At 46.0% G+C, this 27,763-nt stretch overlaps 1 protein-coding gene across 9 annotated transcripts in view; it reads left to right on the top strand.

Annotated features, from left to right (window-relative positions):
* LOC139765495 (uncharacterized) overlaps window positions 1-27,763 on the top strand; it is a 92,455-nt gene that overhangs the window by 4,648 nt on the left and 60,044 nt on the right. For 4 of the 9 annotated variants that reach the window (XM_071692948.1, XM_071692943.1, XM_071692951.1 and 1 more), the window contains exons 2-3: window positions 7,713-7,824; window positions 8,468-8,565. In XM_071692948.1, the coding sequence (XP_071549049.1) occupies window positions 8,502-8,565 (64 nt within the window). In that variant the 5' untranslated portion in view covers window positions 7,713-7,824; window positions 8,468-8,501. Of the gene's footprint in view, window positions 1-6,165; window positions 7,100-7,712; window positions 8,566-27,763 lie in introns of those variants that run through there. The other 5 variants (XR_011716669.1, XM_071692947.1, XM_071692946.1 and 2 more) reach the window with 2 other exon arrangements.

Genomic DNA, 27,763 nt, shown 5'->3' with positions numbered 1-27,763 from the left:
TGTGTGTGTGTGTGTGTGTGTGTGTGTGTGTGTGTGTGTGTAACTATCTATTTGCACTGGATAGGGAAAGAGTTCTTTGTCATTGGGCGCCATCTCTTTCAAGTTCCTCTACTGTCATACAACTCATTAAAGTTCTGTATGCTGTCAGCATTCATCATTCAGCATCCATTACTGCACGGCTCAGTATAGTCCATTCATCCTTAACTCTTATACAGTAATAACATTTCTTTAATCAATTTCCATAAAATCTATTAGTCGATTTCATTATAGCCTCTGGTTTGTTTTACCTTTGCACCTTTCGAAGAAATGGTCACTGCCAGTTCAGAAAAATTGTGATTAAATCATCCCTTACTCTTCTCTCTTCTTTACGTGCAAATTTATGGCCTCTGTCTTCTAACTGTAACTTATAGGTCTTTTGAATCTCATTCCTATCTTTGTTGCCCACCTCTGGACTTGTTCTATTAGTTCTTTGTGGTTCTTTAATCACACGGGCCAAACTTGAGAATCGTAGTGTGCCCTGGTTCAATACATTTTGGCTGAGCATTTCTTTAAATACAGCACTGCTATTTACCAGCACACAGTATGTTTTCCTTTACAGTTCTCCAAAAGGCAGAGTTACGGTGACACGTTGGGTACATAGTCAACCCATCAAAATCCTTTTCACACAGATTTCTGCGGTTCATTTCCTCCGACACACTGTTCATGTCGACTCCCCCTTTACACCATGTCCCATCTTCATTACCTTGGCTGACTTCCATCAACGATGTATACAACTGACTTTGAAGTTTTGTCTGGGGGTCCCCTAGTAAGATGGTGCAATCCTCACCACTCTTTACTTCATCCGTAAACATCAGTCCAATGATTCATTAACGTAAACCAAAAAGAGCAATGGCATCAGAACCGCGCCCTTTGGCATGACACTGGTGAATGTTACCTATGTCGACAGTGCGCCTCTGACTTTGTATCGCCTGATGCCTTCCACTAAGGTAATGGTCTATCTATTAAAGGAATCCTCCTCCCCCGATTACGTGTGACAGAAACTTTATCAGGATCATATAAGCTTTATGTGGGTCAAAACTTTTCAATAGTCAAATGATGTCTAGGAATTTCAATGCTTTTTAAGAACTCTTCCTCATCCTGTCTCACTGGGTCTACGTATGTCTTTCAATGTGAAATACTTTTAAACTTGGTATTCAGCTCTTTACATATCTTTCAACCATCCTTACATATTTCATCTGAATCCCATACCCAGATTAGCTTTTTTTTTTCTAACCTCTAATTTACTCCTGGTTAAATTTTGGAAGCTTTGAAACATGGCGTCTGGCTGACCCAATTCTTCTTTCGAAAGACTATCAACTATCTACATCATTAATATGATTTAAAATCTTAAAGGTTATATGATCAGGTCACCTCTCACTCGTTTAAGGTTTCTGAGCCTTTCCCTCATAACTCAACTCTCTATATTCCGGCATCATCTCTGCTGCTCTCCCCTGGATCTTCTCTATTAGCTCTTTGTGCTTCTTTAAGCGTAGTGACCAAACATGAGAGGCATATTCAGGTTTTCATCTAAAGTAGGACGTGCACAGTTTACAGAAGAATTTTCTTATCCATATACTTGAATGTTATTCAATCATTTACCAGTATACGAGTGAAATTCTGGCGAGGGGATAAGAAGGATGTCAATTCTTAACTCTCTCTCTCTCTCTCTCTCTCTCTCTCTCTCTCTCTCTCTCTCTCTCTCTCTCTCTCTCTCTCTCTCACACACAGACACACACACACACACACACAGATTCCTGCAGCTTATCTTAATGCTAGATAATGTTCATAATGAGTCCTTCTTTCGCTGTGACCCATCCACACTACATTTACTCGGGTTGAATTTCATCACCATGTGTCAGACCAACTTTGGAGTGCATGTGCGCGCGCGCGCGTGTGTGTGTGTGTATGTGTGTGTGTGTGTGTGTGTGTGTGTGTGTGTGTGTGTGTGTGTGTGTGTGTGTCTGTCTGTCTGTCTGTGTTTAATCATATGCATATACAACAAGGGACTTGTACACCACCTTATTCCTATCTCTTTGCCTCCCATCGGGTTAAATGAGTATTTTCAGACGGGTTCCCTGACACTACGTATCTATCCTTCGTTTCTCGCCACGTCCGTCCAGCTGAGTGGTTCTAACAACCCATTTCCATAGAATCACTCAAAACCGACTTCAATGAATCCTACACAGGGAACTTCACAACTTGAGCATGACGTACCTACTACCCCTTGGCTTGGATGGCCTGACCCTCGCAAGGTTCAGTCAAATGCTAGGCCATCGTACCGAAGGACCGTACCGCCATAGGTCGTACCTTTGTAAGCCCATGGGTCGTACCGTCGTGCTTATGGGTCTTACCGTCGTGTTCATGGGTCGTACCATCGTGTTCATGGGTCGTACCGTCGTGTTCATGGGGTCGTACCTTCGTGTTCATGGGGTCGTACCGTCGTGTTCATGGGTTGTACCATCATGTTCATGGGTTGTACCGTCGTGCTCATGGGTCGTACCGTCGTGTTCATGGTTCTTACCGTCCTTTTCATGGGTCATACCGTCGTGTTCATTGGTCGTACCGTTGTTTTCATGGGTCGTACCATCGTGTTCATGGGGTCGTAACATCGTGTTCATGGGGTCGTACCATCGTGTTCATGGGTCATACCGTCGTGTTCATGGGGTCGTACCTTCGTGTTCATGGGTCGTACCGTCGTGCTCATGGGCCGCACCGTCGTGTTCATGGCTCGTACAGTTGTGTTCATGGGGTTGTACCATCGTCTTCATGGGTCGTACCGTCGTGTTCATGGGTCGTACCATCGTGTTCATGGGTCGTACCGTCGTGTTCATGGGGTCGTACCTTCGTGTTCATGGGTCGTACCATCGTGTTCATAGGTCGTATCGTCGTGTTCATGGGTTGTACCATCGTGTTCATGGGGTCGTACCATCGTGTTCATGGGTCGTACCATCGTGTTCATGGGGTCGTAACATCGTGTTCATGGGGTTGTACCATCGTCTTCATGGGTCGTACCGTCGTGTTCATGGGTCGTACCATCGTGTTCATGGGTCGTACCGTCGTGTTCATGGGGTCGTACCTTCGTGTTCATGGGTCGTACCATCGTGTTCATAGGTCGTATCGTCGTGTTCATGGGTTGTACCATCGTGTTCATGGGGTCGTACCATCGTGTTCATGGGTCGTACCATCGTGTTCATGGGGTCGTAACATCGTGTTCATGGGGTTGTACCATCGTCTTCATGGGTCGTACCGTCGTGTTCATGGGTCGTACCATCGTGTTCATGGGTCGTACCGTCGTGTTCATGGGGTCGTACCTTCGTGTTCATGGGTCGTACCATCGTGTTCATAGGTCGTATCGTCGTGTTCATGGGTTGTACCATCGTGTTCATGGGGTCGTACCATCGTGTTCATGGGTCGTACCATCGTGTTCATGGGGTAGTACCGTCGTGTTCATGGGGTCGTACCATCGTGTTCATGGGTCGTACCGTTGTGTTCATGAGGTCGTACCATCGTCTTCATGGGTCGTACCGTCGTGTTCATGGGGTCGTACCATCGTGTTCATGGGTCGTACCTTCGTGTTCATGGATCGTACCATCGTGTTCATGGGTCGTACCTTCGTGCTCATGGGCCGCACCGTCGTACCAGAGAGATTTAAGCATTTTTCTCATTTTACCTTCTGTCTCTTGACGTGGGTAAGCAAGCATTCAGCTCTTACCTCCAGTGGTCCTTCCCTCTGAGTCCTTCATTTTAATCCACTCCTCCTGACCTGACAGTCCGGCTCATGATGTATTCACACAACAGCGTCGTCTGCTCGCTGATGTTTTCCACAATGGTTTTAAATCATACTTCCCTTTCCCTCTCTTCTTCTTCTTCTCTTGCATCCATTCCTTGCCTTCCTGTACCTCTCAAATACTGCGCTGCTGTGCCGTGTGTATATATATATATATATATATATATATATATATATATATATATATATATATATATATATATATATATATGTATATATATATATATATATATATATATATATATATATATATATATATATATATATATATATATATATATATATATATATATGTATATATATGTATATATATGTATATATATATATATATATATATATATATATATATATATATATATATATATATATATATATATATTCTTCCCCATAGTATACATCAGCTTTCCTTAGCCCTCTGAACATCGTCTTTAAACCCATACTCCCACTGTCCACTGGCCTGTTCTCCTCCCCTGTCACCCTAAGAGTCCATGTACTTGACTGCCTCGTTCCAAATGTCACCAGACCTCACAATAACATCGGGTCTATATTCAGGGTGTGGGGACCTGGCAGCCCAGTATTTACGTTCCTGGAGTTATCCACTCACGCCATTATCTTCCACAGTGAGGCACTCTGAAGTACCCATCTTGTCTCTATCTATAAGGATTAGGATACTATTACTCTGTCCCGGGGTGTAAAAAAACCTTCGTCGTGGACTATCGGATCCTCTGTTATCTGGCTTCACCCTCGCATGCCCACGTACTCCGTCTGGCGCATGGCTCTGTGTCCGCTTCCTATGGGGTTTTCCCCCGTGAACACACACACACACACACACACACTTCAAACCCCGATCATTACACTGATCACTCTTTCTTTTCCCTCCGAAGTGCTGGCGGGCCAGTGTGATGGCGTCTTCTATTACTAGGCTGTTGGGAGTGGAAATGAGATCCAATATTGATGGTGTGTGCGCGTCTCTTGCTCTGCTGTGTTCCTGACATGTTGCTACGGCAAATTTTGCCCAAAGCATTCGGCGAAATTGTGTGTGCTCTGTGTGTGTGTGTGTGTGTGTGTGTGTGTGTGTGTGTGTGTGTGTGTGTGTACTGATAATACTAACAACCCAGACAAATCTAGCTGTGATGGGTTGTCTGATTGACCGTGTGTAGGTCTTACATATATATATATATATATATATATATATATATATATATATATATATATATATATATATATATATATATATATAAACTGCCCCTGCAAAGCCAGAGGCAGTAAAGGCATGTATATGTGAGGACTTAGTGTGTGTGGATTACCACATATGACTTTACCCAGAGAACAGACCTAACCTAAGACAAGGGCCCAGGGTAGGGTTGAGACCAGACCATCCTTACCAACAGTATGTGACAGGACCACTTACCCTTGACTACATGCACGCTCAGGCAACGGGCTACACTTTCCTACGTCAATAAGAATGACTGACCAATGGTTGGCTGGCCAGTTGGGATTTTGACCACTGAACTGCTTAGGCCATAGAGGTTCAACATTGTGATCACCATATGAAGGAGGATTTAAAACACCTTCAAGTGCTTATATATCCCACTGACTTGTTAATTCAAAAATTGAATTATTGTATTATATATTACAGTTCTAGTTATAACCAGAATGCAGATACATGGAGCTACAACCAAGAAAATATTGTGATAAACTTCTTTTGCACAATAACTTCATAATTTCATAATATCAATGAAGATGAAAATTTCGTGAATTTTCATCTCTTATGGTAACTGAGTCATCTGCCATTAGAAGGCCTGATTCTGTGGGATATATTTTTTCAAACTACAGGAAAAATATCATTTAAATATGAAAAGAAAAAAGATTGTTAAGACTTATTCAAATTATTAATCGACTGGTCTAAACCTCTCTTTAAATTGTTCAATTTAATAACCGGGTTTGGTTATATTCTACTACCATCATTCAATTTCTCAAAACAAAAACAAAAAAACAAAATGTTAAAACAATTAACTGACGACTGTTTAAAATGTAATCCAACCTTTAACTTATCAGTCTGCTAAAATAAGCGAATGTATAAATGACCACTACTACTACTACTACTACTACTACTACTACTACTACGTACCTACTACTACTATCAGCACTACTACTACTACTATCAGTACTACTACTACTACTACTTACCTACTAAAACTATCAAAACTACTACTACTACTACTACTACTACTACTACGTACCTACTACTACTATCAGCACTACTACTACTACTACTATCAGTACTACTACTACTACTACTTACCTACTAATACTATCAAAACTACTACTACTACTACTACTACTACTACTACTACGTACCTACTACTACTATCAGCACTATTACTGCTACCACTACTACTTATGACGACATTCATACATTGTAATTCTAACATACGGTATGAATTCCAGCTTCGAATGACCTTTACCTGTTGACGGCCATTAAAACCAAAAACAAACATACGACACACAAGTAAAGATAAACCTTTAAGCTGGCATGTTTCACTGTCTCTGTTGAAATATGTTGCAAAGCAGGAAAATACGGACGGACGTCGGTAGTAATGACACGTTGAAATAAGACTTAATGACAAAAGACAACAAGGACAATATGTACCCTCTTCTGTACAGTCGAGGTAGATTCACTTTTAGGAGATCGGCGATTGGGGGATTTGTGCATCCTCTCTTCTAATCCTTAATCCCACTCAAGTGGTTTAGTAATCCCAACCATCTCTGGCTTGACTAACCTGTCCCTACCTCTACCACGAACGTAGGATCCTATCAGTGTCCTATCGATAACCCCCTCCTCACAGGCCGTCGGGGGTCTTGCTGTGTTACATGGCGTTCTTACACACCACCACCACAGCAGCGCTGCCTTATCGTATATCCCAGTGTCTACGTTGTTAAGGGTCAGGCTACGTCAAGTTCAGATACAGAGCCAGACTCCGGAAAGTGATGTTACGAGAGAAAAGAAAACCAAACAAAAAAAACTGGTACAATGTGATGTGCAAGGAAACAGTTGCCAACCCGTGTGTTTATCTTTCACTGAGGAATCTTTGTGTGTGTAGTGAGACCCAAAACGGAAAACGAGAGTGATTACAGAGGACTGAAACTATTACTCGTGAGGATGTGACTGACGAGTTGTGTTGATAAAGGAAAACAGCGGCAGTGTAGGCGAAGAGCAGCCTTCGAATCTGTGAATGACAGATGGTGGTCAGCCACCCCATTACCCAGGAGGTGAGGTGGGTGGGTAGGCTAGGCTGGTCGACTCTGCGTCTCCTCTCCACCAACGCCGTGATGCAGGAGGCCATGTCACGCCTCCTGACATTTAGAAACCCGTGGGGAGAGAAGGAGAGAGAGAGAGAGAGAGAGAGAGAGAGAGAGAGAGAGAGAGAGAGAGAGAGAGAGAGAGAGAGAGAGAGAGAGAGAGAGAGAGAGAGAGAGTAGGCGTGGCAACGCCACGAGAACATCGTGTACAGATAACCTGTGTGTTTGTGTTTGTGTGTGTGTGTGTGTGTGTGTGTGTGTACTGTCTATGGTCGGGAACAGCTATGGACGCCAGAAGATGTCTCTTCGGAGGGGTCCAAAGTCCGCCAGCCTCTGGGAAAGCCCCGGTCACTTACGTAAACCGTGCATGATTTATTCACAAAGGCCACCTCATTCTTCTTCTTCGTACCCCCCCACCCCAACCCCCACCAACCCCCCACAATCCGGGGGGGGAGGCCCCCTAGTGTGGTCGAAAGGTCGACTTCCATCACTCGTGTGTTATATAAGAATTCCTGAAAATCCCGTGTGTGCCGTAGCTGTCGAAGCTTGCGATCCTGTGATGTGACGGTGTCTTAACCTCCAGGGCTCATGACCACAGCAGCAAGGGAGGCCTCCCACACAACCAACGGCACCACTTGACCAGAGGAACAAGTGGAACGGATGGACGAGAGTGACAACAGTGCTACTGCTGGGGGGTAAACACCAGTTGTCTCATCCCTCAACCTCGTCCAGTCTCGGTCCTGAAGTCCCCCCCACAACCTCAGTCTTCCTAAAAAGATTCCTAATCCATTACTCCAACTCTTTTTCTTTTTTTCCCCCTCCATTCGACCATATTATTCTAAATTTCTCCACGTATTTGTGTCACGATAAGTTCACATCTCTTCATCAGCAATTGTGAGTAAACTTGTCATCCTCTACCAACTCAGCTGATCATTCAAGGGGTAAACAGATGTTGACTTAAAGTATCAGTGATCAACTGAACCAAAAAAATTCACATTTTTCAAAAAGAAAAAAACCGTCTTAAGGTCATCTAATCTTCCAGTAATCCCCCACTACCACCTCCCACCCTCAGTCTTTCAAGACTAAAAGTATAACAGATGTATTCTGTTGAATACACCTAAATTCTCATTACCCGTTTTCTTCTACCATTTACCCTCACGAAGACGAAGATCAAACTCGTATTCCCTTGGAAAAATCCCTCCTCCTCCTCCTCCTCTCCTCTCTTCCCCCCACCACCCACACCAGAGTCATTCAGGAAGCCCCCCCGCCAAACCCCACTTTGCCACAGAACCGGCATTCGTCAGAACTTCCCATAAAAAGAACACATATCATTTTCAGTGTATGACGTCATGTAATCATCGGAGGAGCCACGATGGGCTGTAAAGGTTCCAAGTCCAAGAAGAACGCGTACGCCAGAGTCGCTCAGTATCAAAAAGGTAAGTTCCTCTGACACATGTCTCTCTCATGTATATGTATATATACATATGAAGGTACAAGTGTGTGTGTGTGTGTGTGTGTGTGTGTGTGTGTGTGTGTGTGTGTGTGTGTGTGTTGGTGTAGCCTTCGAGTGAAGTGTTCCCATAGCCTCTCCCCTTAGAAGGGTCTCCATGTCTTTCCCTCCCTCAACAACGCTGGAGTGGATCTGCCCAACACACCTTGATGATCCCGTGATGGCTGAGGTACACCAGGCAAGACTTGACGAGGGTTCCAAGACCAGGGGGGTCTTCTTCGTGGGCCTCCCTCAGAACGGTACGCCCAACGCGGAGAATTAAGGGGACGGTGCGTCCTTACCTCCGCTGCTGCTGTTCCCGACTGCAGCAACTACTGCTATTTAGCCACACGTCTGCTGTCATAACCCTGCTGTTATTGTCGTGCATACTGCTCCCGCGAAGACAGGAGCCGCTCCCGCTTAAAGTGATGCTGGCGTTCATCACGTTTCTCCTGCAGTCGCTGCTGGTGTTGCTGCTGCTGCTGGTGCTGCCATTCCTTCAGGCGTCGCTGAGCGACTGCTCCTCCAGGTAGCAAGAAAGGACTTGGATGCTACCGTCACTTAGCTTCAGTCGCTTCTCCTGTTAGCTTTTCCTGCTGTTGACGTAACCGTTGGTCTGTTGGTTTACGTGTTGGCTGCTATGGTTTACGTGTTGGCTGCTACTGTAAACACTTTTACCAATACTGTTGCTGTAAATAAAATTTTCGATGTTACTGCTCCTTTTGTAGCGTCTGGTTCTGCTATATCTGTTGTATATGCCTGTATAATGCTAGCCCGGCCGTGTGAACTACGGTTGCAGCTGTTAATATATATATTCTGCAGCTCCTAGTCACTCTGTTGGAGCTACTAGTTCTTCTGCTGTAGCTGCTAGCTCTCAGCGTTACATAACGTACGTTCCATTGATCGTCTTTCATCACAGACGTTTCGTAACACGTGATATGTTACTGACTGTGACGTGTGTTGTTACTTCGCTGGTCAAGGAGTGCTAAGGTTTTTTGCGGTACGTCACATGTATTACGCCACCAGTGACGTGCCGTGTTACGTCGCAAACATAAAGCTAATGGTCTTTACGTCACAAGTTACGTCACCAGCTCTATCCATTCGCTAGGGTTCACGTACCGTAATTACGTCACGGGTGAAATCACAGGCCAAATCATGATCACGTAACGAGTTACATCAGGGAGCAAAAGACAACTCACGTTATGTAACACGTATCGCGTCACGGGTCCAGACGTAGACCACGTTCAAGACCTGTGGTTACAAATAGCGTTATCACAAGTCATGTCTGGCTAAGCGTCCAAGAGTCAGTCAGGTCACAAATATATATATATATATATATATATATATATATATATATATATATATATAGATAGATAGATAGATAGATAGAGATAGATAGATAGATAGATATAGATAGATAGATAGAGAGAGAGAGAGAGAGAGAGAGAGAGAGAGAGAGAGAGAGAGAGAGAGAGAGAGAGAGAGAGAGAGAGAGAGAGAGAGAGAGAGAGAGAGAGAGAGAGAGAGAGATGATTACCCCAAGGAATACTCCTAGGTCCTATACTGTTTGTAGAAACACAAACCGAAGGAATGGGGAGGAAGCACTTATTTTCTTCTTTCTTTCTTTCTTCCTATAGCAACTGATATATGAGAATTAGAGTATAGGGTGGAGTAGTAATGTAACAGACGTTTGAGAAAAAGTTATTAGAGTAATAGGGTGAAAAAATATCTTCAGAGAGAGAGAGAGAGAGAGAGAGAGAGAGAGAGAGAGAGAGAGAGAGAGAGGTGGAGGAAAGTGAAAGAAGGATGGATGTGACTAGAGCACCGGGAACCCCGTCTGGGACAACTTGCCTATAAAACTGAGTGTCCCCAGATCTATAAACAAGTGGTAAACCCAGAGCCAGCGAGCTACGTGGAGGAGATACCTGGGCCATATATGTCGCCAAGACAGAAAGAAAAATACACAAGACGGAGACGATAACATTCAAAAGGCGAGTTGATACTTTATGAAAAAAAAAAAAGAAAAATAATGGCGGGAAAAGTATGAATCAAGTTAAATCTTGGCAAAAGAGAAGAAGTATTGATATTATATCAATACTTCCTCTTTTTTTGCCAAGATTTAACTTGGAACGGCCAGCGAATGGTAGATAGAGCGTAGGACGACAACCAATGAGTTGGGGAGATGTTACGGTAGAAGGGAGCGAAAGGTGGAGGTAGGGGAAGAGAGAAAGAGAGTAGGACTGACGACAAAGGAGCTGGTATGGTGGACTGTGAGGAGGAGGAGGAGGAGGAGGTCGAGCAGATCTATGCGCTTCTGCATCCATGCGGCCTTTGAAACCCTTGAGCGCGGCGGTGTGAGCCTTCGGCACGACAACTGAGCACGACGGTACGACACTTGACACGACGGTAAGACACCTAAGCACAACGGTACGACACCTAAGCACAACGGTGCGACACCTAAGCACAACGGTACGACACCTAAGCACGACGGTAGGACACCTAAGCACGACGGTGCGACACCTTAGCACGACGGTACGACACCTTAGCACAACGGTACGACACCTAAGCACAACGGTACGAAACCTAAGCACGGCGGTACAACACCTAAGCACAACGGTACGACACCTAAGCACAACGGTACGACACCTAAGCACGACGGTACGACACCTAAGCACAACGGTACGACACCTAAGCACGACGGTGCGACACCTTAGCACGACGGTACGACACCTAAGCACGACGGTACGACACCTAAGCACAACGGTAGGACACCTAAGCACGACGGTGCGACACCTTAGCACGACGGTACGACACCTTAGCACAACGGTACGACACCTAAGCACAACGGTACGAAACCTAAGCACGGCGGTACGACACCTAAGCACAACGGTACGACACCTAAGCACAACGGTACGACACCTAAGCACAACGGTACGACACCTAAGCATGACGGTACAACATCTAAGCACAACGGTACGACACCTAAGCACAACGGTACGACACCTGAGCACGGCGGGGCGACCCACCACGGGGCATGGGTCAGAGACCAGGTCATCATACTACCCAAGGGTCGTTCGGTCATACTTAGGACGTCAACGAGAATTCGAATCATCCTAGAGCGAGTGTATGATATTCGGCAGGTCAAGGGTCACGGAAAATTCTCACCAGTTCACCTCGACTTACCCAAACCTCACACATTCGTAACCACATACCGAGTCCTTATCTTGTGGTGCGAGTTTACATGTCCTTACTGTTGTTTGACAACATATCGATCACGGACTGTATACAATCTATGCACCCTTATCCATAAACTAGAGAATATGAAGGACCTTAAGGAAAGTATCAACACCTTCTATTTTCACACTTATCGAAAAGCTACATACACTGGATAGTAGCCAAAACAACAACAGGATGATGGATGGAGAGAGAGAGAGAGAGAGAGAGAGAGAGAGAGAGAGAGAGAGAGAGAGAGAGAGAGAGAGAGAGAGAGAGAGAGAGAGAGAGAGAGATCAATGGTATTGAACTATTATCATTATTGCCTACAACAGATACATACACCAAGCGGGCAAGGTAGGTGCTGCTGCGGCTTCGACAGACGGGGTGGGAACACATCACAGGTTGACAGAAACACATAAGAGAGCCCGTCCTGGGGAACACTAGCCAGGCACAGACACAGGAGGAGGGAGGAGGTGGGGGTGTTGTTGTTCACAGTAGCCCCCAGTGATACAGAGGGGACACTGCCTCACAGGTGTGTAAACAAGGCCTGGGTAAAAAGTATATACGTACTGTGGTATATAACGTTGTGAATCTACACCAGGATGGTAAAGATGAGTCGTATATAATAAGAAGGTATAATGTTTGTTGCAGAGGGCGTGCATAAAATTCTTCACCACAAACGCCATCCATAAAGTGGAAAAATAAATCAAGTGATTCAAAAGTAACTTAAATTCTCTTCCTTTTCCTTTCTCTTCTCCTTCTTCTTCTTCTTCTTCTTCTTCTTCTTCTTCTTCTTCTTCTTCTTCTTCGTCTTCTTCTTCAACTTCTTCTTCTTCGTCTTCTTTAGTCTCTTTTGTCTTCTTTCACAAATGACATACGTCTCATCTTTAGTCTACACCTGACGTCAGGTCTCTGCCTGCATAAGGCCTCCAACTGGGGAGAACATCTAACACGAGACCTGACGGTCCATAACGAGGTTATCTGCTCGAGGACGGTAGTAATGTCCTGGGGGTCCTAATTTTATTCCTGGTACGGAGAAGACAGAAGTATAATAGGAGAGGACACCAACGTCTATCACAGGTGGGGCGGCTGATTGGAGTAAGGCAATAGATAGATGTGTCCAAGACTTGTAAAAGGTTCTGCTGAGGGTGTCGCTGCCTCCTGACGGAGGATATACAATGATGCACACCTGGAGGTATGGGTAGAGTGAGGCAGCGTGAACATAAGGTGTGCACCTCCGCCTTCCTCAAGGTGGTTGTACAACACAGTCAGGTGTGGTGTCACAGGTTCTCACCTCCACCACAGGTGTATTTAATATGAACATCATCTTCCCTTTCATCTGGTTGAGTGTCGGAGCTTGACCAGTTCTTCGGACAAGCTGTAGCCAGCACAAATGGGCTCTGTGTTTCCCTCATGACCCTGGTATCATCCTGAGATGTTTATATACATACATACCTATGTGTATTACAGTATATATCATATAACGTAGGAATTCGTGGGCCTACATAAGAGTGTGTGTGTGTGTCAAACCAAACAACTCCCCCAGGCGGAGTTCAGGTATTCTTCCGTCTATCAGACACATCTTGACGTCGGGGTTACACGTCACAACACACACACACACACACACACACACACACACACACACACACAGAGCCCACTCCTATCATTTACCAAACAATCGTTCGGGACAGTGTGTATATATATTGCCCTCACTCCTCACCCACGACACCTCCCTTCATTATTGACGGGTTTCCGGGGGTTTTGTTTTACCAATCTGTTCCCACTTGTGCGCCGGCGCGGTGAGCGCGTCTGAAATCATGATGTCCAGTGTGAGTTCAGAACGACCCTTGGTGGCGATGACACATAGCCAGTGTCGTTCAACATAGCAGTACGAGGGAGAGGGGGAAACGAATCGCCATGCGCCACTGCATGACTCTCTGAATGACTGAAATCAAAGGCCTGTCTGCATGCACGAGTATGAATAAATATGTAAATGTATGAATGGATCAATACACCAATAGAGAACATGATAAAAACGCCAGTGGCTCTTTGGCTATTTCTTTTTTTTTGGGGGGAAGGGGGGGGGGCAATAGAAGCATGTGTATGGTGCTATACATTATGTGTGTGTGTGTGTGTGTGTGTGTGTGTCGGCCGTTTCTACACACACCCACAAACATAGGTGCTCATTGTGAGCGCTTCTGAATTACCTACTTGTCTGTGTGTTGTGCGTGTGTGTGTATGTGTGTGTGTGTGTGTGTGTGTGTGTGTGTGTGTGTGTGTGTGTGTGTGTGTGTGTGTAGGGCAGGGAAGGGAGCCAGGGGGCAAACACGCACCCTTCCCTTTGTTCCCCCGGTTATTTCCGGACGCACCTTTTAAAATACCTGGTACGGGGAATCACGGCAACCATTTCTGCCCCTCTCCACACACACACACACTCCCCTCCTGGTGGAGTAAGGAAGGGGAGAGTGCTCGCCACAGGCTAGGCTAGCCTGGGCTAGGCTCTCACTCCCTCCTCTTCCTCCTGCTCCACCCCACACACACACCGCTAACCCTGTTAACGCGATCCACACACTTGCCAACTGTGAGAAGACCAGGCCTGCGATATCACCAGCTGGGGTATGGGGGTGTGGCTAGGTGGCTCAAGCTACCTACCTGAGAGGGAGGAGGGGAAACAGATGGCTCAAAATACCACTTGGCTCCACATGTAACCCAACAACTGCTGTAGGTGATACCATCTGTAGGCTGGTGGCTAAATGCACCATCTGTGTACTAGTATCTTACGAAACCAGCTGTGGGCAGATGGCTCAAGCCACAGGCAGGTGGTACCTCAGTACACTAGGCGTTAGGCAGATGGTGTGAATGACAGGAAGGACACGGCAGACAATAGGCGTAAGCAGTAAGCTACTGGTAATGAGACCTTCGTGGCATTCTCCTCTGCCTCAATACAGCACGTATGAATTACAACGTTCCGAAATCTAATGCTAAAATAAAAAAAAAACAACGACTGAACTTTAGAGAGAAACATAGGGAGAAATTGCCTTTCTGCACCGTTGCTCGTAACAAAGTTATTGCTTCCCTCACTCTAAGATGTTCTGCACACGTTCCAAATTAAGAGCGTAATATGTTCGGTACGAGAGAAAGAACAATTGGAATCGGGAGGAGAGGGACAGTGCGTTGACATAAACAGCTTGAACTCACCGGCGTCACACACGGATCTTATCCCTGCAAATTCTTTTGTGCTGCCGCTCAAAGGATGATGAGCATGGATGGGGTGCCGTACAATCAGTTTTCCAGGGATAACGGCAGATAATCAAGGATGATTGAGGTTCTAGGCTGTGATGATCCACCATCTTTAGATCTATAATAACACAGCCGACTGTTCCTGCTGTTGTAAACAGCGTCCACAACTCGGGTTGTGACGGTGGGTCGGGAGGAGGAGAGGAGGAGGAGGAGGAGGAGGTTGGAAGTCATACAGAGGCGCCTATTACCTACCGCAGGACTTTTATTCGGACGTTCCATCACAACCCACAACCATGGCACACACACCACACACACAATATGCCAAATACAAATTCCCCAACGTACCCTCCTTGCCACCCCGTCCATCGTCGAAACTAAAATACTGCGAAGCCATGCCGGGTTCAATACCGTCGCCAATTTTTACCCCGTCTGTATTAACGCAAAATAAACGTATTCTAGCCCGTCCAAAAAAGGAAAGAAAAAAAAAATCTGGGCTAAATGTCACAGCGGCCGTTGGACACACACCCCCCACCTCCCCCAAAACCTGAAAAGTATGTGGTTTATTTTGTCCGGTTAATTATTCAACTCGGGCGAACGTGATTAATTTGAACAGTCGATTTTACAAAAGACCTTTGATTTTTTTTCCTTTTTGAATGATGCGGACTGCAGAACGATACCCCCCCCCCCATCCCCAGTCTCTGGCGCCCCCCCCCCCTTTTTTTTTTTGCTTGTTTGTATCGGCTTGCGGGAAAATAATGTTCGACTGGTATAGATTTCGAAACTCTATATTTGCTTCATCTAAAACAGAAGCTACAGAGAAGAGGGGAAAAAACACACTCGCATTTCAATGGAAACAGTTATACTGAAATATTATATATATATATATATATATATATATATATATATATATATATATATATATATATATATATATATATATATGGAGTGAAAACGATTTTGAGCGAGGGTGAAAGGCGTGCAAGGAATAGAGTGAATTGGAACGATGTGGTATACCGGGGCCGACGTGTTCTCAATGGATTGAACCAACGCATGTGAAGCGTCTGGGGTAAACCATGGAAAGTTCTGTGGGGCCTGGATGTGGAAAGGGAGCTGTGGTTTCGGTGCATTATTACATGACAGCTAGAGGCTGAGTGTGAACGAATGTGGCCTTTGTTGTCTTTTCCTAGCGCTACCTCGCGCACATGCGGGGGGAGGGGGTTGTTATTTCATGTGTAGCGGAGTTGTGACGGGAATGAATAAGGGCAGACAGTATGAATTATGTACATGTGTATATATGTATATGTCTGTGTGTGTATATATATGTATATGTTGTGATGTATAGGTATGTATATTTGAGCGTGTGGACGTGTATGTATATACACGTGTATGTGAGGGGGTTGGGCCATTCTTTCGTCTGTTTCCTTGCGCTACCTCGCTAACGCGGGAGACAGCGACAAAGTATAATAAATTATAATAAATGAATAATGATATATATATATATATATATATATATATATATATATATATATATATATATATATATATATATATATATATATATATCGACCATTAATTGCAGGAAAAAGACATCGATAGCAACTCTTATTCTGCTACCCGTGGAGATTCGTTTAAAACGTAAATATACCACATGGTTCTTGATATCTCACAGCTGGTGTCATACCAGATGGTTCTTGATATCTCAGCTGGTGTCATTCCAGATGTTTCTGGTATCTCACAGCTGATACCATACCAGATGGTTCTTGATATCTCAGCTGGTGTCATTCCAGATGTTTCTGGTATCTCACAGCTGGTATCACACCAGATGGAAACACAGGAATACATCATCACGTCGGTGTTCCTGAAATAAGCAAAACGACGAAGAAAAAAAGAAAAATATAAGAAGAATATAAATGTCTGGTGCGTGGGAGGCCTTCAGAATGCCGGGTCAAAGGTCAACCAGTCGAGATAAACATCTGAAGTCTTCAGAAATCTGTTTTTTCGGCGTCAGATGTACGTCAAGCTTGCCTCCTGTCACTGCCACACGACGGTACGTACTTTAGGTACGACGGTACGATCCCTGGGCACGACGGCACGTACATGTACACCTTAGGTGCGACGGTACGATCCCTGGGCACGACGGTGCGACATTGCGAACCTTGGGTACGACGGTACGATCCCTGGGCACGACGGTACGTACATGTACACCTTAGGTGCGACGGTACGAACCCTGGGCACGACGGTGCGACAGTGCGAACCTTGGGTACGACGGTGCGATCCCTGGGCACGACGGTACGTACATGTATACCTTAGGTGCGACGGTACGAACCCTTAGCACGACGGTGCGACAGTACGACCCTTGGGTACGACGGCGCGAGCCTTGAACACGACCGTATGAGACTTGAGCACGACGGTAGGAATTCTAAGCACGACGGTACGAACCCCTGAGCACGACTGCACGAACCTTGAGCACGATGGTACGAAACATTTGGATGCGATGGCTTGTACCTGACCTCTGAATTGACCTTAACGGGTTAAAAGGTCCAATGGACCGAGCCATTATAACCTAAAAAGTCGTACCTCGGTGCTCAGAGGGGTCGTACCGTCCTGACTAGATTGTCGTACCGTCTGGAGGAGGCTCAAGAGGAGGTCACAATCTCTGGTAAGGTCATGTCTCTGGGCTGCAGATGGGATAAACTTTGCCAGCTGTCGTCGCCCACACACACACACACACACACACACACACACACACACACCCAGCCCCTGAATGCAAAACCCGCAGCTCTACTGCGCAGCATTTAAGACACAATCCGACAATTCATCCATCAGAAAAGAACCACATCTACTCATCAAACACGACGAGAAAGTCGTATTTCAACCAGGAAACAACCAGAGAGACCCATTTGTATTCAAAAGAAAACGACTGCAGAGTCCAATTTCTATTAAAAAGAAAACGACTGCAGAGGCCAATTTCTAATCATAACATACAAAGATCAGTTTCCAACATTACCAAAATGCTATAGAGGATTATAATGACTTGACATGAAGCAGTGAGATCTATTTACTACTCACACACAACTGAAATAGCCTATCTCTACCCAGAGAGGCTTCTTTGAAATAAAAAAAAATCCTGAAAAGCCAGTTTCTAGAAAAAAATATTATGGTAAGGCCTATTTCTATTCGTAAAGCAACTACAGCTGCAAAATGCTTTTAAAAACAACTGGGTAAAAACCTATTTTTAATCAAAAACTAGAAAGGCGTATATCTACTCTTACACAACCGTGCAAATATGATTACTACTGAGAAGAATTAGAAAGGCCTGTATCTATTCAGAGGCAACTAGAAATTCACATATGGAATCAAACAACAGAGGAAGCTCATATCTACTACTACAACTGCAAAAAAAAATCCGATAACAAGACGCCCACATAAACCCCAAGACTACAATAATCCAGATGCTTTTGTTTTCTGTGCTTGAGGGAAAAATATATAATGACTTCACAAAATAAAAGCGACGAAGCGGGAGAAGGAAGGAAGGAAGGAGGAGGAGGAGGAGGAGGAGGAGGAGGAGGAGGAGGAGAGGAAGAGGAAGAGGAGGAGGAGGAGGAGGAGGAGGAGGAGGAGGAGGAAGAGGCAGAGGAAGAGGAAGAGGAAGAGGAGGAGGAAGAGGAGGAAAGAAAAGATTGAAGCCAGCCAAGTGAAGGAAGTGAGGGCAGACAGAGACGAGGCAGGAGGAAAACCTGTTTACTTCACCAAGACCCTAACATCCCCTTCTGACGTCATGGCTTCTGCAGTCGCTGACGCCTTCCCCCCCCCCCCCCCACCTCCCAGGTCGTCCAAACCGCTGTAGGGTGACGCATGGTTACGACCCTTTAAGGACGACGGGACAGACACCCCGTGAATAGCACGACTGCACGTCAAAGGCCAGTCCATCATATTCAAGGGTCGTCCCGTCGTGCTCAAGGGTCGTACTGTCCTGCCCAAGAGGATAATATCAATAATAACAATAACAATAATAATAATAATGATAAAAGTAATAATAATAATAATAGTAATAATAATAATGATAATAATAATAATAATAATAATAGTAATAATAATAATAGTAATAACAATAATAATAATAATAATAATAATAATAATAATGATAATAATAATAATAATAATAACAACAATAATGATAAAGAAGAGCGAGGAAAACACAGAAGTCAATTACTTCATTAAAAGCAGTATAAATAGCAGTATTTATCTGATGTGAAACTTGCTTGGGATCTCCCCGGGCCGTACTGATGGGCCACGTTGATTACTGATCGGTCATGCGCAATACAGAGCTATCATTACGCCCTCCACGCTCCTCCTCATCCTTAACCTCTTTTCCCTCCCTCCTCTTCCATCCACCAGTCACCGGTAACTCTCCCACTCAAACTCCTCCTCTTTTTCTGCTTTCTCTCTTATTTCCTCTACTTCTATTTTCAACCTTAACTTTGCCCTTTCGTCTTCCCTTCTTTACCCCTTGCGACATTCTCCCCAGAACTTGCCCTCCTTTCCTTCCTCCTCCTCCTCGTCTTCTATTTTTGGATCTCTCAACCTTCTCTCCTCCTCACCCTACTACCTTCGGCTGGTGCAGCACACACACACACACACACACACACACACACACACACACACACACACACTGGCTTACCTACAGTGATCCGAGCCATCCATAAGACAGAGGGTAGGGGGGGTTCCTGAAGGCCACTGCCCACTGAGTACCTCCTCCATAACCGTGTATGTGGACAATGCAGAGAGGTAGGGTGACGGCCATCACGCTGTCGGCATCACCTCCTATCCTGCCTCACAGGACCTTTGTACTGGAGGTACACCAGAAGAGTGAGGTGATCCTCTCTCCTCTATAAATCCCCCTCAATCTTACCTCTCCCTAGTAAGGTCCTACCTTACCTGCAGGAGAACCGCGATCTCACGACGAAGTCCACCTTGCAGGACCTTTCGTCTGTCTCTTAAGGACCTACAACCTTCTCTATCATAACCTTATGGAAACTCATCTCTGCCATGGTCCTCATTACCCATAGCAAGAGACCCACATCTCCCTACAAAGGACCCCCTATCCAGCTAGCAAGACCCTCGTGTCATTAAGACCCCATTCCTCCTTCCGTCCTTGACCTTCTCGGTGTAAGAGGTGATGGCAGGTACCACATACGAGGCAGCGATTGGTCCCGCCTCGCCCCTCAAATGTCACCAAAATGTCGCAGTGAATTGTTCATGGCAGCGGGCTGCAGGCGGTGGCAGCACCGTCACTCCGGGGCAGGAGGAGAAGGGTGAGGCAGACGATCGGAGGAGGGCTGAGGGGAGGCCAGGTAACCCACACAAGCACAAGCATCTATCTAAATCACATCCCCATCATTCTTACTGGCAAGTCTGTGGTGTCGGGTCTGGGGGAGGGGATGAGCAGAGCAGGTGTCGCGCGATATTGACGAATGGGTGGCACGGCTTCACGTGTGGTGTGGGGAGGACTTCGTCAACCTCCCTGCGACGCTTATTCATTCACCCCACAACCCTCTACCAACCATTACCCCCCACTCCACCTACCTCACCACGCACCTTACTACCACCCGCAGGCCAACCAATCAATCACCCCGCTGTCCATCTGTTATTGACCACATCATAACTGACCTACCACTACGCTGCTGCGTTGTGGCTGTGATCAGTTCTGTATGGGGGGCACCAGAGTGCACAAGATGGTCCGGCTTGAAAAGCCTTCCTTTCACAAACAGGACCTCCAGCAGCCCCCCCAACGTAAGCACTGTCTCTCACGAGAAGTTCCTCTTTACAGATGCGCACGTTCCCTAAGGATCTCCTCCCTCTCCGCTTCATGGGCGTCTTCTCGCAAGTTGTACAAGGATACTCTGTGGGTTCGTGTCTTTCTCCCTAGGAAGGCCTCACCTTCCCTGGCGAGTCTCGTCTGTCCCTCTTGTGTGAAGAGTAACCGACTTCTTGCAACAGCGTCCATATCTCTAGGGAGGCAGCCCTCTCTATGAAGGCAGTACCTTCTCCAGGAAGGCAGAACCTTCTCCATGAAAGCAGTCCCCTTTACGAGAAGGAAGCCCTCTAGCAAAGCAGCCCCACCCTCACTAAGAACGTAATCCTTTGTCTAAGACGGCAACTCGGTCTCTAGACGGGAGTCTCTCCCTGTCTCCCTAGATAGTAGTTATCTCTCCTCCTCAGGTCATTCTCTCGAATATGAGGACACTCATCTAGCAAGCCCGTGGATCAAAGACCAGGCCATCATACCCATGGGTCGTATCCGTCGTATTCAAGGGGTCGTACCGTCGTGCCATCATGATCAAGGGTAATATCGTGGTGTTCAAGGGTCGTACCGTCGTACCATCATGATCAAGGGTAATATCGTGGTGTTCAAGGGTCGTGCCGTCGTACCATCATGATCAAGGGTAATATTGTGGTGTTCAAGTTATTACAGCCTTGTTCAAAGGCAGTACTGTCGTGTTCAAGGGTCGTACCGTTATGCTCCAGTGGTTTAAACTACCCAATTAAAAAATGACAGTGGGTAATCCTGAAATGAAAATCACGATGGGTAATGTTGAGCCTGTTTCATCATAAATGGTATTTCATAAACTGTATATGTAAAGAGCATTTACCTTATGTACTCATATCAACGAGAAATTGTAAGGAATCTCCTTTTTACATTCATAATAAAAGTTATAACCTTAATGTAGTCAAAAACATTTTGCGTGTACTGAGGACCGTTAGTGTCAAAGGCCTAGTACTAAATCATATCAAACTTCAGTTTACATTAGGACACCTACAAAGCAGGACTCCGAGACTCGTGTGTATGTTTCTCGAAGACTGATATATATATATATATATATATATATATATATATATATATATATATATATATATATATATATATATATATATATATATATACATATATATATATATATATATATATATATATATATATATATATATATATATATATGTTTACCAAATGGCGTCCTAGCTTCGTCTCTTCGATGTACATCAACTGACTGTTATATTTCTCTCTTGTGTCTCCCCTGATGGTGTGATTATTACACGAAAGTGCACTTGGGAACTTTTCGTGTTTCATTTTCCCCGTGGACTCATAGGAATATATATATATATATATATATATATATATATATATATATATATATATATATATATATATATATATATACATATATATATATATATATATATATATATATATATATATATATATATATATATATATATATATATATATATATATACATATATATATATATATATATATATATATATATATATATATATATATATATATATATATATATATATATATATATATATATATGTATATATATGCCAGTAATGTCTGCATTATTTCGGTCTGAAGAGCAATTGAAGGCCCGCATGTACAGATGGGCGAACAACAGTTGGCACAGTGGGCCGGACACATGGCTGCCAGGCGTCTGATTCAGACCAGACACTCTTCCCCCCAAACCCAAGCCGCCACCCCCTAGGCCACGCACCCTATTTTACGCCTTGATGTTTACATAGCGTAAACAACTCTTTAAAAAAAAAGAAAAAAGGAGGGGAGGAGGTGGTGGGGGGAATCCAACTTACGTAAAGATGTTTCCTGAACCGAGTGTAAACATCCAATAAACAGGTTGATATTTTCATAAGCAGATATGAAAGCAACTATAAGGTGGAGTTTGTTTATTTGGGCTCTTTTTTGTCATCATATGTTTGTGACAGGGTCGTTCACACCGTCATGTTATAACCATCAGTCGGAGGAGAAAAGGGGAACACATTTCAAAAGTGCTCAGGATAATTCTATGGCCATACACACCACCATTGCATTGTATGGTTCTTTATGCGATAACATAACGTTAGGAAAAAAATTAGGTCTGCAAGAATATTCCACGTCATTTCACACACACACACACACACACACACACACACACACACACACACACATATATATATAAATATATATATATATATATATATATATATATATATATATATATATATATATATATATATATATATATATATACATTCATATATATTCATATATAAAGAACTTTTGTTTATCAACCTCTTTAAGTAGGACAGTTCGACCCTTGGGTAAAATGACCCGACCTTTGACCTGAGACAAGGCCAGGCCATCCTCGCCCATGGGTCGTACCGTTGTGCTCGTGGGATCAGCGTTTATATCTGTAACAAATGACGACACAGGAAATTGATTCAGGAAGATCTGCCGACCAGAAGGAGGAGAGTGATGCTCTCTTAGCGTTCCAGAGGAAGTGCCCGGCATGGCAGGGAAGCTGGCCAAGTTCTCTCTGTATTTCCGCCTGTGTGTGTGTGTGTGTGTGTGTGTGTGTGTGTGTGTGTGTGTGTGTGTGTGTGTTCGTGATTCACGAAATCCTTGGTTGTACGTACATGAACTTTCCCCTGCTCTTCATCTGCCTCTGTATATGCTGCACAGGCGCGTGTCGGGCTGGGGCAGGCCTCTGCCACCTTGGTATCAAATGGTTACTACCACACACTTCAGAACCAAGGCGTCAGCCATTTCGATCACGAGATGATGGTACACGAATCTACAATGCTTTTATTCTACATTATTTCACTGTGTCGTGAATATGAGGACACTGATAAGTCCATGCTGGCTGTCGTCTGCATCTATATTTACACGATTCAGTTGACGTCAAGAAAAAGCAAATGAGGCCAGAGACGTACTCACACACACACATATATACATACGGACATCCGCAAATATATATATATATATATATATATATATATATATATATATATAAAGCGAAAACGCATGCGTAAATAACCCAGAGGAAGCAACAGTTCTGGTGTATGTGATGGAGAAGCAATACGGGCAAAACCCACTCTTGTGCGTTGGAAGACAATCTAACTCTACCTCCTCCCTGGCTGCCCAGCTGGAGGAGTATCGTGATCTGCGCGCCTACTGAAACACTGGTTGTATGACCGTAGAGATATTCAATGGCATATTCGGAGGAGCCTGTTTGCCTGAAGCAATCATGGGCATACCGAGTGTAGGTATACGGGGTGGGGAAGGTTCCGAGGGATATGCTCTCATTACTGGCGTTGTCTCGGACACACATAACCTCCCAGACACCCGGGGTTCTGTCACCTGCAACCTGTGGTGCTGGTAAGGATGTTCATCTGGCAGTATGGGTGGCTGAGAGTCGGGTAGGTCTCCGGAGGAACAGACATATCCTTCATGGAGATCACCGCATCACACGACGGTACTGGGCTATTGATGGACGGCCCTGTGAGCAAGACGGGAAGCTTTCACCCAGCGGATAAAGCCCCAGGCGAGATACTCACATACGGACGGCTAGAGGAAACACACGAGGAGGAACACAGTGGGTGTAGCCCGGTCATTCATCACGTAACATCTCACGGCAGAGCGAAGGGCGCCATCTTCCGTACCCGATGGGGGGGGGGGGGGGGGCTTCCTCGAGGACCCCTCCTACGCTAGGTCCTATCATCAAGCTCCCTCCGGAGGTGAGGCACCGCCCAGGTTCACCTCCTGAGGAACCTTTCCTCATCACCTGGTATTCTACGCAGCCAACTCGCGGCCAGACATAAGTTGCGAGATAAGGTGACCGCCGTATCTGCCAAAGTGGCGACCATTACCACGAGTGTGGAGGAGGTAGGGGGCAGGGGGTCTAGAGGTCTAGGGGGATGTCTGGGGGTGTCTGAGAGGGGGGTGGTCCTCTCCTCCTGGCACCACCTGAGGGAGGGTGTGGTGGAGGGAGAGGAGAGGAGGGGAAGGGAGGGGGACACACGACCCCGCCAGTTACATCACATCCTGACCCAGGTGTAGCCCATACGTCACCCCTGAGCTGAGTTTCCTCTCCCGCTTCTGGTAACTGGGTGGGAGGCCTTCCATACATGGACCCTGTACTCTCTCCCTCCCTCCCTCTCTCTCTCTCTCTCTCTCTCTCTCTCTCTCTCTCTCTCTCTCTCTCTCTCTCTCTCTCTCTCTCTCTCTCTCTCTCTCTCTCTCTCTCTCTCTCTCTCTCTCTCTTCCCTGTCTCGTGTTGGCACAGGAGGGTCTCGAGAGAAGTCTTCGCTGCTTTGGACCTACATACGTGGCGGATATGACACGGCGGGAGTCCACCCGTCACACACGACCGACGTTAGTTAGTTGGTCATATGCCTTGAGGTCACGGCGGCCCGAACTCTTTGAGGACGGTGCGTCAGGTCAGGTCGGGGTCAGAGGCCAGCCAGGTCATCAGACCCGGCAGTCTTCACCGTTCGTTGAGGTCGTGCTCAAGGGAGCTTACGTTACACAGACAAAACTTCAGATTCCTGTATTTCAGGACTAACAGCGATATTCACAACCCAAACATCTCTGGATATATGGACTATCCCGTTCTCTCATGTCTGCCTGGTAAGAAGACGAAGAAATTAAAAAACAATCGCTCTTTCAGCAACCAGGAACACAAGGTAAGAAAAAAAAAAAAAGAGAGTGAGATATTTCCACTATACACAGGTTGTGGTGTCGGGTGCTGTACTGCGCGCGGCTGCGTAGGGGCTATGGGTTGGGGGAGATCGCCTTGTAAGGCAGCAGAGGGGACTTGGCAAACAGAGGTACTTGGCCAAGGGAGGCGCCTGGTTGGGCAAGGGGGGCGTGACCCCCGCATGGATAGCGTCTTGAAACCCCATCTCATCAGAACGCGGGGCCGGGCATTTACGGGGCTCAGACTTGATATAATCATCGCTAAAATTTTGACCAACTGTAGTCTAACTTGATATGAGTCAAGGACCCCATAACTACGACTGATAAAATCGTGAGGCGAATTAAATGCGGACAGACGTGTACTCGAGTTAGTCACTCCCCAGGAATGACAGCTGCGGTCCATCAACCACCCGTTATGTTTGTACCTTTCGACACCTGAGGTATATCTGATTGGCGAGAAATGCTGTCACGTAACAGCCTCCCCCCCTCCTCCCCCCCAACTTTCTTCCTCCCTCCCCGGGTGCGACGGGCCGACCCTTGGATATGACGATGGCTTGACCCCTTCAAGGTCATCTCACACGGGTTACGCATCACGCCAGGCGATCGCAACGTTATCCTCAAGGAACGTAATTACCTCCGTAGGCTCACGAGTTGTACCAACCTGCTCAAGAGCTCGTACACCCCCACCTGCTCAACGATCGTCCCTTCAAGCTGAGGGGGGTCGATGAAAACTGGAATGTCCCGCGTGTCAGTCATTCAGTCAAGGACCGACGAAGGAGCAGGAGGAGCTGTGGGGGTGGGCCCTGAGTGACTGGTGTTTACAAACCACAATGATCGAACTCATGTCCTTCCACCAGCTATTAAGCAAACCGGCAGATGACGGACGGCCGGGCATCTGTCTATAACTTGTCGTACATTCGTCTATATTTGTATAACTGTACTCACACGTCGGCCGGGTGTCCGTAATGCCTCACCCCACAGCTCTGGATGTGGTGGCACGGTAAATGAAGCGACTGAGACCATCTTACACCGTCCACCAGGGAGAGCAGCTCGCACCGGCAATACCTGACCACATGAACGTCTACTATACTCCACGAGAATCCAATGACGTCCCCATGGCCAACGTTAATAACCAAAACGTCTTACAAAGCCGTGGTGAGAGAGGAAAAGCCCCTCTCGGTGCTGCCAAGACGACATGAAGACCTGCACCTCACCGTGACTCCCTCCCTCCCCACATACGTCAACATTTCCGGCACCCTACCCCTGCAGCGTGTTGATGTTGGCTCGCCATCAAGGGACGCCACGTTGTTTGGCACACCCGGGGTAGGCGGAGGAAGAGGGTGGGTGTTGACGGCGGCGGAGGCAGGAGGCATTCGATGAGTCAGGGACGTGGCGTCAGGACGACCAACCCCCTTATCACAAGGGCTTCGGCCACTCATGTGCCAAACAGCGTCAAGCACCGCTGCGTACTTACACTTTAACATAGCTGAATCATAACATCGGTAAATCATGCGCCAGAAGATCACATCACCAACACGTCGTGTATCACTGGATCACGATGGGCAACACTGGTCCTGATCCTACTACACCCAGCCTGTAGAAGGCAGATGACGTATCAGACCCAGCTGTAAGGACAGAAGACCTCCGAAACCACCGTGAGGTATGCGTAAGGTGAGGTAAGGTTCTAGACCCAGCTGTGGGGGCAGAAGACCTCCGAAACCACCGTAAGGTATGCGTAAGGTGAGGTAAGGTCCCAGACCCAGCTGTGGGGGTGGAAGACCACCGACACCACCGTAAGGTATGCGTAAGGTGAGGTAAGATCCCAGACCAAGCTGTGGGGGTGGAAGACCTCCGAAACCATCGTAAGGTATACGTGAGATGAGGTACGGTTCTAGACCCAGCTGTGGGGGTAGAAGACCTCCGAAACCATCGTGAGGTAATGGATGCAGGTAACAGCTGCTGGAGTCTACAATACAGCTTCAACATCCACGGGACGGGCGTTGTGGTGAACACGCTGCAGCTGTGTTGTGTCATGGAGCACTGTATTATTTGTGGTGCTCCGGCATAACGCAGGTGAAGGTCGTGATGACTGCAGACTCCGCATAATGGATTACCTGGCCCTGTGACCTTTATTAATTCTGACATGCTATGTTGA

This window comes from Panulirus ornatus, chromosome 55 (assembly GCF_036320965.1).
Source record: "Panulirus ornatus isolate Po-2019 chromosome 55, ASM3632096v1, whole genome shotgun sequence".
Classification (NCBI taxonomy): Eukaryota; Metazoa; Arthropoda; class Malacostraca; order Decapoda; family Palinuridae; genus Panulirus; species Panulirus ornatus.
Note: the sequence above shows the minus strand (reverse complement) of the source record. Positions and strands in the feature narration are given on the sequence as shown.